Genomic DNA, 11,858 nt, shown 5'->3' on the forward strand with positions numbered 1-11,858 from the left:
TACCCGATTAGGTAATCGGCCCTCCGATTGATTAATCGGGACCCACTGTGGCTTGCGAATCGTATTCCATTTCCTATTGATTAATCGGAGAGCCGATTGATTAATCGTAGCGCCAGATTCCTAAACCGCTCGTATTGATAGATGGGATGGAACAGATCAAACTGGACTTCGCTAGCTCTCTGAACGGATTCTTCGCTGTCAGCTTCCGAATGTTATAAATATCCCATTCCCTGTGCTGTTTTTCTTTTCTTCTCACTCATTCATTCACATCACATTCACGTCTCGGTTGCATTTGCATCTATTATGAAAACTACGAAGGTATTGGTTCGTCCCACTGACCCTTCAGTGGGGGACCCTGATGATTTGTCTCCTCTCGATCAGTACATGATTAGGATCATCATTCCAATTATGTGTGCATTCAAAATCGAGCGAGACGATCAGCGCTCGACCATCGTGGAGAACCTGAAGGCTGGGTTGGCGCGCACTATCAATGAAATGCCTTTCATTGCTTCGGTAATAGTCCCCGACGATGAAGAGCGTGGGACGATGAAATTGCACTTCGATGAGGAAGCAACGGGTGTCTGGTTTCACGAGCAAGAATGCCTTGAATATTTGTTTGACGAAATGGAGAAGCGAAGATTCTCATTCTCTTGTTTTCCTGTCACCACCTTCGTGCCAGAACCGAGAGGACATTCTGAAAAATGTCCAGTTGTCACAGTTCTGGCTACATTCATTAAGGGTGGACTTGTGGTCACGTACAATGGACATCACGGGATTATGGATGCTCAGTCTCTGGGCACATTCGCCTCCATCTGGTCGCGAAATGTCCTAGCCGTGTCTGAAGGCTATACGATTCCTCTAGGCGAACAATATAAAGCCGAAGACCTCGACCGCACCGGTTTTCACACGGCCTTTAGCCAGAGTCTCTTGCACAATTTCCACACCTATCAGCCTGGCAAAGAAACCAACCTCGCCGCGGAACGCAACGAGATTCTGCGTCTCAGCTCGAGTGGAGATCACTTGAAACTCCATGAGGTTGTACCAATCTCGCACTGGCTCATGACGCAGGAGAAGGTTTGCCCGTGAGCTCGTGCGTCGTTACATCTCAGCGCTAAGGGCACGACCGAAAGACGGATAGGCATCCCTAGCTTGTCTCCCTTCCCGTGCCGATCCTATATACATTAATGCCAGGCTTGGCAATGATACCTGAGGTATCAATACCGTATCAATACCACCCGGTATTAGTCAGTATTACAGGAATTAATACTGGATCGATTGGTATTAATACTAAGCGAGCTCTCACCGCCTTTCTACCCCGCCATGCCTCACTCCCCTCCTTCCTTACCTTTTCCCTCCTCGTATGACGATTTTCTCCAAAGTATATCCTTAAAATATCTTCTTTACTTAAACCAGACGAGTCCCTTATATAATCACTTATAATAGAGTCAGTTATATCTGATCCAGCCCATAGCAAGAAGCGATCCCCTACTTGGGCCTACTACCAGTAATCCCACCAAGATGAGATTTAGTCCTTTCTTTATTGCCTTTACTATATACAAGATAAAATTCCGCCGCCGTATAGTAGTACAAGCTCAGGAAATATAGTAAAATATATCAAGAAGTACTACCCTGAGATTATAATAGAGAAGGCTCTAAATAAGACTCAAGAAGTGGTAAAGAAGCAACTTAGATAGCTATATTACTAAGCTGAGGCTACTAGTAAGGCTAAGAAGTTCGATTTAGAGATCCTTAAGGCTTCTCTTAATATAATAGTCCTTATAGAAGCTCTGATTTCTCTAATTATTATACGAAATCTCTTATATACTATGGTTAAATAGCCAGAGTTTCATACCTTTTACCAAGTACTAAACCAGGCATATAAGGGCAAGATTACTACCTCTTACTCTGGAGTTTCTAATAAGGTCAAGGAGGCTTGGGTAAGATATAAGGATATTATATAAAAGGCTATCTAATTAGTACTTTTACGGATATATATTTCTCTCGATATCTGGACCTCTCTAAATTAATACCTTCTCTTAGTAATCTGTACCTACTTTACTTCGTATAACTTAAAGAGATAAAAGGCCCTTCTTACTCTCAAGTAAGTAGATAGCCATTCCGGAGAAAACCAGTTTATAGTTCTTCTTCTAGTTCTTTAGGACTATAGTATTATACGAAAGCTTGGGGCTATTATAGCTAATAATGCCTCTTCTAATAATACTTTTTACCGGGCTATTTAACTTTACTAGAAGCAAGAGTTTAGCTTAGAATAAAATATAGTATAAATACGAATTCGCTATATTAGCCATATTATTAATTTGATAGTATAAGCCTTCTTATTTATAGGTATAGTAGAATTAGAAGTACTTGAGTTATATAATAATTAAAAGAAGCGAGAAGAGTATACGGATAAGGAGGCAATAAGAGCTAAGTTTAGGCTCTTGGGACCGCTTAGCAAGAGGTATAATATCGTGGTTTATATCCGTAAATCTGCTAGTAGAATAGTATAATTTATTAAGCTTATAGAAAGACTGGTTCCTATAGATAATTATATAAGGTAAAATAGCTAGTATAAGATACTTGATATTCTCTTACTCTTGAGGCCCCATATTGAGGCCTATTGCCAGGCTTATAAAAAGGAGCTTAAGGATAATATCTTAAGCTTTAAGAAATGGGGAAGGCTTTATATAATTCGAGACTTTCTTTACCTCTTTATATAAGCTACTTTCTTTACTAAAAGAGACTCTATATCTATTAATTATATACTCTTTATAATAGATATATTAATTAAATATATTTAAACCGAGATTATAAGTTATACTTCTTCTTTTCTCTTCTTTTCTCTCTTTCTTTACTTTACTAATATATAATATAATAGGCCAAATATAAAAAGAAAAGAGATCAAGAAAGCCAGGACTTCCTTAGCCGGCTTAATATAACATATACTATTCTTAATAAGTACTATACTAAGACTAATCTTTCTCTTATTTACGCTATTACTTTAATCTTAAATCCTGGTAATTATAAGAGATATATTGAGATTTACTAGCCAAAGAAGTAGGCAAAGCCGATTTTAGTAAGCGTAAAGGCACTCTGGGAGAAGTATAGAGAAAAGGCAGCTATACCCTTATTTTCCCATATATCTTTCTCGTATAATAATTTCTCTTAAAATATACCAGAGATAGATCCCTTTAATAAGATTACTTTGTCTCTTTATATAGTTACTAGGCCAGTAAGTAAGGACGAGTATAAGGACTATAACTTATAAGACTCATATAATCCTGGAAAAAGGAAAGCCCTTATATAATAGTATCAAGATATATAGAGATAATACTGGCCTAGGCTCTTACTTATGGCTATTAATATCCTCTTAATCCTACTAATAAGCAATGAGCCAGAGAAAGTCTTTTTAGGAAGTCATTATACAATAGCCTAGGATAGAATATAAATAGAAGCAGAGACTATTAAGATAAGAGAGTATTTAAAGTACTAGAAAAGAAGCGGAATTCTAGATATCTTCTTTGAGACTGGCTAGTTTAAAGGGGGAACTAATAAGAATTATATATTTTAAGGCTCTTATATAATCTTAGATTCTTTTAGAAATTTCCTAAATTTCTAAATTTTCCTAAATTTTTTTCCCCAGGCTAATTTTAACTATTTAAAGAAGAACCCTTTACCTTTACCTTCTGCCTCCTTCCTTTATTAATATTAATACCAATAACCTGATCTCTCGTATAATATTAATACCTTATATAATATTAAATAATCCTGCTCCTGGTAGTAATCCCCCTGCCTTACCTGCTTCTGGCCCTCCTATACCTGCCAATCCAAACCAGTAGTAAGTCTCTTAAGCTTAGCTACTCGTATAACTATTAATCTACTAGACTTATTCCTTTTATTAACCTTATAGGTAATGCCTTTGCTCTTAGTACAGGCCAAGCTCTTCCTCAAGGCCAGTAGATAATAATAGTTGCAGGCCAGTAGCTAGCTGGATTTATAAGGAATTCTTCTCGTACGAGAGGGCTTAAGCTAACTAGATTTAAGTGTTATAATAGCCTCTAGAACCAAGCTCTTGCTCTTCCTGGCCAAAACGTCCTTATTAACCCCAATTGTATTGCAATTAGTCAAGTTATGACTCAGTGCCAGTCATATATTAATATGATTCTCATTTAGTATAGAGGAGCTAATATAATAGCCACTCCTTGCCGTTTTTGTATTTGTACGGGCCTTAATAATACCATTTTCCCTGAGTGCCGCCGGATTATGGGTTAATGGAATAACTGCTGTGGTAATTGCAAGTGGCCGGACCATACTGCTACTTGTATGTGGGGAGGGGATACTGAGAGTGAGAGTAGCGATAGAGATATTGGCACTGGAGGACGTGGAGGACGTGGAGGACGTGGAGGATGTGGAGGAGGACGTGGAGGAGCTAGTAGTGGTAGTCGTGGAAAGGGAGGACGCCTTACTTAATGTGGTGCTGTAAGAAAGACCCCTCGTGGAACTAGTAGGGCAGCTGCATTATGTGCAATTACTCAATAAGGGGTATTTATGGCCTTACTTGTACTTTATAGAGGCCGTATGAGGGTTTGCAATCTTTTAGATAGTACCTTTAATACAAATAGTCCTCTCAAAGTATTAAAAACACCAAGAATCTCAAATATACTAGGATTAGCTCGCTTAGGATTAATACCGGTATTAATAGTATTGATACCTTACGATTCTGGTATTAATCCGGATCAATACCCGAAATTAGGTAATATTGCCAAGCCTGATTAATGCTGATAGTCTGCATAAAGAGTCGAGAAGATATAGATGACAGCCATGGACCAACCGTACAAGCTTCAACGCACTTGTCACGGCCTGGTACGCCCAGGGGCTGAGGACCTTAGGCAACTGGGACACGTGACCCTTGCTGTGTATATATAGAGCTCTGCTCTCAGCTCTTCTTCTCTCCTTAGCTTGTTCTCTTTGTATAGACAGTTGACTAGGCGAATGGAATTGCTTACCCAGTACTATTCGTCTTGAGCCGTCACAGCACTTCTCTTACATCCTCGTTTGCTCTAAAGAACACCAATCACCATGGCAACTCTCACGCACCGACGCATTCCAGGCCGTGTACGAGACATGCCCTCTGACTTCCCACAGGTTCCTGTTCAGGACAACGAAACCTCTTTAGACGGTCCCCGGGAAGCTAAAGCTTTCCTCTACAAGTTTAGCCAGGCTGTAGAAGAATCTGATTGGAAATCGTTCGAAGGCTTGTTCGCAGAGCAATGTTGGTGGAAAGATCATCTCACCCTTACCTTTGATAAGCGGACGATTCAAGGTCGGCAAGGCATCTCCTCGGCCTGGCAGTCTCTAGCACCGCAACGTAAGCCGCGCGGATTCAGTATTGCCGGCCCAGGGATAGAAATGGTTGAGACGCCGCCGGCATTTGTAAGGATGACACCCCAGATGGCGACGCTGGACATTCCGTTCGCGTTTTCTGTTTCCAGGCCGGACTGTGCATGTGTCGGTATTGCTAAGGCAATACCAAGTGCTTCGAGCTGGAAGATATGGGTTCTAACAACCTCCGTCGTCTCTTTAAAGGAGTATCCCTTCCAACCGTTGCCGCGAGCGGTGACCTCAAACGATTTGATTTCTCCAGAGCAGAGAGGCAAAGCTACACCGCAGGGACTCCCGCATTTCCAGGAGGCTTTAGACGCCGTTGTCATTGGGGGTGGGTGCAGCGGTCTCAGCAACCTCATTATGCTGGACTCGATTGGAGCCAACGTTGCCTGTTTTGATTTGGGATCCCCTGGCGAAGCCTGGCTCCAGCGGTACAGATCCGTCAGGCTCCACCACCCCAACTTCATGATCCAGCTTCCCAAGTATCCCGTACCGGCGGATATTGCCTCTACGCACCTCAACGGTGCCGAGCTGGCCCAATATATGTCTAGGGCGGTTCAAGACCTTAAACTGCCTCTTTTCGCGGGTGTGAAAGTTACAAGCAACGTCTTCGACCAAGAGCGGCGACTGTGGACTGTCAGCTTAGAAGAAGTTCAAAGCGGGCAAACGAGTACGGTGCAAACTCGTAATATCATTATTTCACACGGGTTTTATTTTAACGAGGACTGCCCCGTCATACCAGAAGGACTGAAAGACCGCGGGAAGTTCTCTGGTCCAGTACAGCATACTACACAGTTCTCTACGACAGACCTTTATGAAGGAAAGAGAACAGTAATAGTAGGATCGGGAAATTCGGCACACGACATCGCTAAATTTCTTGGCGACAACGCTGCCGTCCAGTCCGTCACAATGCTTCAGCGCAGTCCGACCGCAGTATTCGATTTTGACACCTTTCACCCCTTTATCACAGCCCTGTACCAAGGCAATATCCCTGTCGATACAGCCGACTTCCTCTTCTCGCAATTGCCACTCGGTATTTTGCGAGATTGGATGGGTGGAGCGATTGCCGAACTGGTAAAGTCAAGTGAAAAGCTGTACAGTAAGCTCGAGGCAAAAGGCTATCTGATCGACCGAAAGCCCAACTTCATCCAACGTGTTTACGAGGATCGCGTAAGGTCTATATACTTTGATGCGGCTGGCGCGTTCGATTTAGTCTTACGCGATCGGATCAAGATCGCGCACGGCACGGTAGTCGGATTCACTGAAAACGGACTGATCGTCAAGGACGCCGAGACCGAAGCTGAACGAATCCTCGAAGCCGATGGAGTGGTCTTGGCAACAGGCTATGCCAAAACGGACCTCCCGAAACAATGGGCGAAGAGCGGATTTCTGGACGCGGAATCTGCATTACAAATCGAGAACATGGGCATGCCAGCCGTAGACGTCGAAGGAGAGATGATTGGACAGGTGACACGATCAGGACGTAAGAGCACTATTGATTCTCTTTAAATACCCTGTTCTATACTAGAGCAAAAGGTGAGAGCTGACAATCGCGAGACAGATCCTCAGCTTTACTTTTCGGGCTATATATTCTCCGCAGCGCGTTCGTTTGTGAGTCTTTCCGCTCTATGTGAAAGCCACAAGATCGAGCCTCTCTGCTAACAAACGACTGGCTTTGACAGAGTCGATTTGTTGCCATCCAGATAATGGCCGATATCAACGGTCAGGCCCCTGAACACGGCCTGCCATGACTCAATAGAGGGATCCAGAACATCTATTGGTAACGTCAACTTATCCAAATCAGCCGCGATCTAGGACTTTTACGTGAACCATCTTGGGTCAAATCATATGCTTAATATCCTATTGTACTAACTCTGGTTCTGGCAGAGAAGACTCGGGATAGAAAGGCCCAGATGTAGCACGAGAATGAAGCCAATAACATCATGCCCGTGCGAGCGACTCGTTCAGCAGATCCCTCTTGTGCATCTCCTCGTCCACGAGACTGTGATCCTCCAGCGCGTGCTTGATATTCGTCCACGTCATGAACTTCTTGCTCACCCACGGTAGGTTGCCCCACTAATCGCCGACGCCTGCCGTAGACATCACGACAACGCGCCGGACGCCGGCTTGCTCTAGGACAGCGCAGAGGTTGGTGCACGAGTCGGCCAGGAAGCGGGGAGGCCCTACTTGAGCGGCGAAGGGGCTGTCAGACTTGCGAAGCGTGTTGAGTGTGAAGATGGCCGCAGACACTGAGAGCGAAGGCACCGCGGTGAGAGCGGCGTGAATGTCGGATTGCTCCAGCGGCGAGCCGCTGACGATAGTGAGGTTGGATTGGGGTTTGATCCTTTTAGAATCGCGTACGAGGGCGACCACTGTGTGGCCCTGAGAGAGCAGTTTGGAGACGACGTGCTTGCCAGTCCGCCCGATGGCGCCGAGGAGGAGGAAATGCATGGTTTTCGAACAAAAGATCCCGTACTCGAATTTGCGAAGATATGAAGAGTCTGTTGGAGGAAGGAGAGGAAGAAATTTAGAAAGGCATAAAGACTGAACTTGCTTCCTTCTTGGCCCACAACGTGCCTGCCTCACTTACATACGTCTGTGATGATTGTCGGGCGCCGGAGCTGGTCTCTGATTGATTGGCTCGTTCGGTCTACATACTGCAACGGCTTCAGCTCATCGCATTCGACTGTCTTCCTCGCTTGACAAGCGCAGTCCGTGGAGCTTGACCCAGGTTGTTGGCTCGTGTACGGACCAGTGAAAGAAAGGCAAGGACTAACGTCCCCATGCGGGCATCAACGCTTCTCGCATCTTGAAACCAGCAGTGGAATGTTCACGCTTAACAAGGGGACGATGTTGCGAAGTGGAAGTCCGAGTCTAATTACCAATCAGCAAGAAGTGCCGTAATACCAGTCCCAGGGAACCGAACGGGGCGGTCGACAGGGCGCTCGTCGGAGTCCGAGCAGCCACGACGAGGGGTCCAACGATAGGCTCGGTCCGGCTACGATACCGATCGGACGAATCACAGCGTATGCAAGGCACACTTCCACGGATATTAGCAAGCTCCAGACACTCAACCAAACACGACAATTGAACTGAGGTGACGTTGACAGCTCTTATAGACCTCTCAACCCACAAGTGGGTAGAGATTCCTCTCTTTAAATAAGATCACCCACATGAATTTGAGATCTACAAACCACCTCAGATTCGCGTCGAGACAACTGCTACACACCGCGAAGATGCCAGCCTTCGTTCTCCACGGCTCTCCTACCTCGACGAACACCGCGCGTGTCCGCTTGACTCTTGCAGAAGGAAACTTCACCGACTACGAACTCGTCCTCCTTAATCTCCATAAGGGAGAGCAAAAGGTAAGCCGCCGTTCCTTTGTGCAAACAATGCTACTCCCCAAGTTTGAAGAAAGTCACATGGTGTGGAGCTCCAAAGATTCCAGCTGAGTCATCAGATCACCAATTCCTTGACCTGCAAAGCTCGACTCTTACGCAGTAACCTCTAGTCCGAAGAGCATAAGAAGCGCCACCCCTGGGGCAAAGTGCCCACCGTCACCTTTCCCGACGGCTTCACGCTCTACGAGAGCCGTGCCATCTGCAAGTACCTCGCGACCAAGTACTCCATTCCGCTTCTCCCGCCGAGCTCCGACGCCGAAGCCACGGCGTCCTTCGATGAAGCGCAGTCCGTCGAGACGCTCTACTTCGCCGAGCCCGTGGCTAAGATCGCCTTTGAGAAGTTCGTCAAGAAATTCAAGGGCCTTCCGCCCGACGAAAAGGTCGTTGCCGACTCGCTGCAGGCGCTAGAGACGTATTTTGACGCCGCCGAGAATCTACTGCAGAAGAGGAGCTACATGGCCGGCGAAAGCTTCACCCTTGTAGACATCTACTACATCCCGCTGATGCAGAGGCTTTTCGCAGTTGGGTCCGGCGAGTTAATCACCAGTCACAAGGCTGTCAATGCCTGGTACGACCGCTGCGTGAGTCGGCCGGCGATCCAGAAGGTGCTGGCCGCTGACAAGGAGGCTGCGGCCGCTGCGGGTGGAAAGAAGTAGCAACGGTAGCCAGTGGTACCTCGGAGATCAATGATACTGGCAGGAGCAAGGATGATCGGGAAAAAGCTCAGTGAAGCACAATATTCTACAGTCGCGGTAGACAGGACACTTGTTATAGCAGCCCCAGACTCAGGCATACAGTCGGTCCGATCCAAAAGCAACAAATAAAAATAAAAATTACCACAATACTAGTTGATATAAATCGTATTAATTAAAACGATACTATATACTCTAGGGATTAATTCTATACTCTCGAAATTATAATATCTTTATTATTAAGGGAGTTATAATATATGTAATTAAGCGAGCAAATATATTCGCGTTTTGTATGGTCATTTTTTTACTTTGTTGTCACGTGACTACCCCCCTCCATTAACCGCTCTTCCACGATTATATTAATATCTCAATAACCACAAATATAATTAAGTGCCCCTCTTGAATACTTCCAATAGCTACCTCTATAAACCCCCAGAAACGCAAGCGAGCTGATTCAACTCTTAATTCAATTACAGTTCTCACTATAGCTAAAGAAGCTATAATCCAAGCGACTATTAACGAACGGCATGAGAAACCCTCTAATATAGAGGATAATTCTAATGATTCAGATATTAAACCAAGTAATAAAGAGCTTGAAGATTCGACCCTCTTTTGGGTTCAGCGGAAGCTTCTTATTAGTGGATATAAGACGATTATTTTAGAGAAGCCTATAGTTATATAGCGAGATCAGAGACTTATGGAATAAACTAGTAAGTTTCTTACTTATTTACTTATTTTTATATTATAATATAAGTATACTAAGAATATTTCTAGCTTCCAGAGGCTCATATTACTCCAAATTAATAAAGGAATTAGTAAAGCCATTGAGAACTTAATAAATGCATGTATATAACCAGAGGGCAAAAGATACTCAAGCTATAGCGCAATCTAGTAGGCTTAAGACCCCTATAATTATACTATCTTTTAAATAAAAGAGGCTATAATTCGATATTATTAGGGGGCTAATTGATATCCCTAGAGATATGTAATTAAGGGAAGAGTAAAGGCTTGAAGATAAAGATAATAGAGCGAACGAACTACTTCTGGATACCCTTATTAGAGATACTTGTGGATATAACGAAGCTCTAGATATACGAATGACTTATCAGGAAGTCCTTAATAATATGGATATAAAGCTAGTACGAATAAAAGACCCCTATACCTCCTGTATAATTACTAACTTATACTTACTCCGGTAATATACCTAATAGCTTATAAAGCTAAGGCAATATCGGCTAGGAAGAATTAATACATCTCTCTTAGTAGCCGCTAGTAATTATCGTTTTAATAATAGAAAGACGCTTGCTCGGCGAATTAGGGGGTTATTTAATTACTATTAATAGTGGCATGGTATTCCGCAAGAGGCTAGGGGTAGTAAAAGAAATAGAGCGTCTTATCTGGATAATGAGGACGTATTCTTAGCCTATCGAACTTGGTTAATTAATTAAGAGCTTGGAATAATATTACTAAATGATTTCCTAAATACCGTTAATCAGGAGATTTTACCTCGATTATTATTAATAATTAACAAGCCTATTACTCGCAGTATAGCTTACTTATGGCTCCCTAGGCTCGGCTTTTATTACCATAAGACTAAGAAAGGGCTTTATATAAATAGATACGAATGACCTAATATAATTCAGTATTATTAAGAGGTATTTTTACTACTAATAAACGAGCTTTTATTATATATAGTTTAATACGAGGAGGATAAAGCTAGTACGTGGCATACGATTTAACCTATACTCCTAATTAGGGGTCAGGTATACGTAATATACTTTTATAACGAGAGCTATTTCCATGGTTTCGATTATAAAAAGAGCCTCTGGCTAGCAGATAATTAGCAAAAAATGCCCGGAAAGAGTAAAGGGAGGCTAATTTACGATTCTGAGTTTGTGGGCCCTGAGGGGCGTATTAGAGTACTAAATAATAAAGGCATCTTTATCCCAGACGACCCTAATTTGGATGCCCGTCAAATTATATATCCAGGCTCAAATGGAGACCCCTGGTGGGATATAAAATAGCTACTAGTTCAGATTACTAGGACGCTCGATATATTTGAACAGAAGCACCCAAACTGTATAGCTATTCTAATATTTAATTAGTCTTCTGTATACGCTTCGCATGGCGAAGGTGTACTGAATGCCTTTAGTATAAATAAGGCACTAGGGGGGGTTAAAAAGGGTAATATTAAGCCCTATAGGAGGGATATATATTTCCTACCAGAGTATATGATTCCGGGGCTATAAGGCACTATTCAAGTCCTTTGGTAACTTAATCCGAATAGAGAAAGAGAGCCTAAGGGTATGGAACAGATTCTTATTAAGCGAGGTTATAATATCCCTGGCTTAAGATTTAAGTGCCCAAAGGGTACTAGGTA

The 11,858-nt window shown here is 43.4% G+C and overlaps 4 protein-coding genes across 4 annotated transcripts; 3 read left to right on the forward strand and 1 right to left on the reverse strand.

Moving 5' to 3' along the window:
* Nucleotides 1-297: 297 nt before the first annotated feature.
* Nucleotides 298-1,086, forward strand: K444DRAFT_524262 (uncharacterized protein; the record flags this gene model as incomplete). The annotated part of the gene is made up of 1 exon (XM_024874346.1): nucleotides 298-1,086. A coding segment is annotated over one exon (789 nt), but the record flags the coding sequence as incomplete, so codon positions are not given.
* Nucleotides 1,087-5,079: 3,993 nt separating this feature from the next.
* K444DRAFT_641972 (FAD/NAD(P)-binding domain-containing protein) lies at nucleotides 5,080-7,136 on the forward strand (the record flags this gene model as incomplete). The annotated part of the gene is made up of 3 exons (XM_024884685.1): nucleotides 5,080-6,868; nucleotides 6,947-6,996; nucleotides 7,068-7,136. 3 exons carry the CDS (start codon nucleotides 5,080-5,082, stop codon nucleotides 7,134-7,136), a joined length of 1,908 nt encoding a protein of 635 aa, XP_024739688.1.
* On the reverse strand, nucleotides 7,083-7,955 carry K444DRAFT_610799 (uncharacterized protein). The gene is made up of 2 exons (XM_024879822.1): nucleotides 7,278-7,955; nucleotides 7,083-7,165 (listed from the first exon to the last, which is right to left on the reverse strand). Exon 1 carries the CDS (start codon nucleotides 7,834-7,836, stop codon nucleotides 7,462-7,464), a length of 375 nt encoding a protein of 124 aa, XP_024739689.1. The 5' UTR covers nucleotides 7,837-7,955; the 3' UTR covers nucleotides 7,083-7,165; nucleotides 7,278-7,461.
* Nucleotides 7,956-8,466: 511 nt separating this feature from the next.
* Nucleotides 8,467-9,765, forward strand: K444DRAFT_610800 (glutathione S-transferase). The gene is made up of 2 exons (XM_024879823.1): nucleotides 8,467-8,750; nucleotides 8,897-9,765. Exons 1-2 carry the CDS (start codon nucleotides 8,559-8,561, stop codon nucleotides 9,440-9,442), a joined length of 738 nt encoding a protein of 245 aa, XP_024739690.1. The 5' UTR covers nucleotides 8,467-8,558; the 3' UTR covers nucleotides 9,443-9,765.
* Nucleotides 9,766-11,858: the final 2,093 nt, after the last annotated feature.

This window comes from Hyaloscypha bicolor (assembly GCF_002865645.1).
Source record: "Hyaloscypha bicolor E unplaced genomic scaffold K444scaffold_53, whole genome shotgun sequence".
In the NCBI taxonomy this organism is placed as follows: Eukaryota; Fungi; Ascomycota; class Leotiomycetes; order Helotiales; family Hyaloscyphaceae; genus Hyaloscypha; species Hyaloscypha bicolor.

What these genes read in the sequence shown, in the direction of transcription:
- K444DRAFT_610799 (XM_024879822.1), bottom strand. Translation starts at nt 7,836, where the DNA reads ATGCATTTCCTCCTCCTCGGCGCCATCGGGCGGACTGGCAAGCACGTC.
- K444DRAFT_610800 (XM_024879823.1), top strand. Translation starts at nt 8,559, where the DNA reads ATGAATTTGAGATCTACAAACCACCTCAGATTCGCGTCGAGACAACTG. An exon ending in TCCATAAGGGAGAGCAAAAG is followed by an intron (nt 8,751 to 8,896) that starts GTAAGCCGCCGT and finishes AGTAACCTCTAG; the next exon opens with TCCGAAGAGCATAAGAAGCG.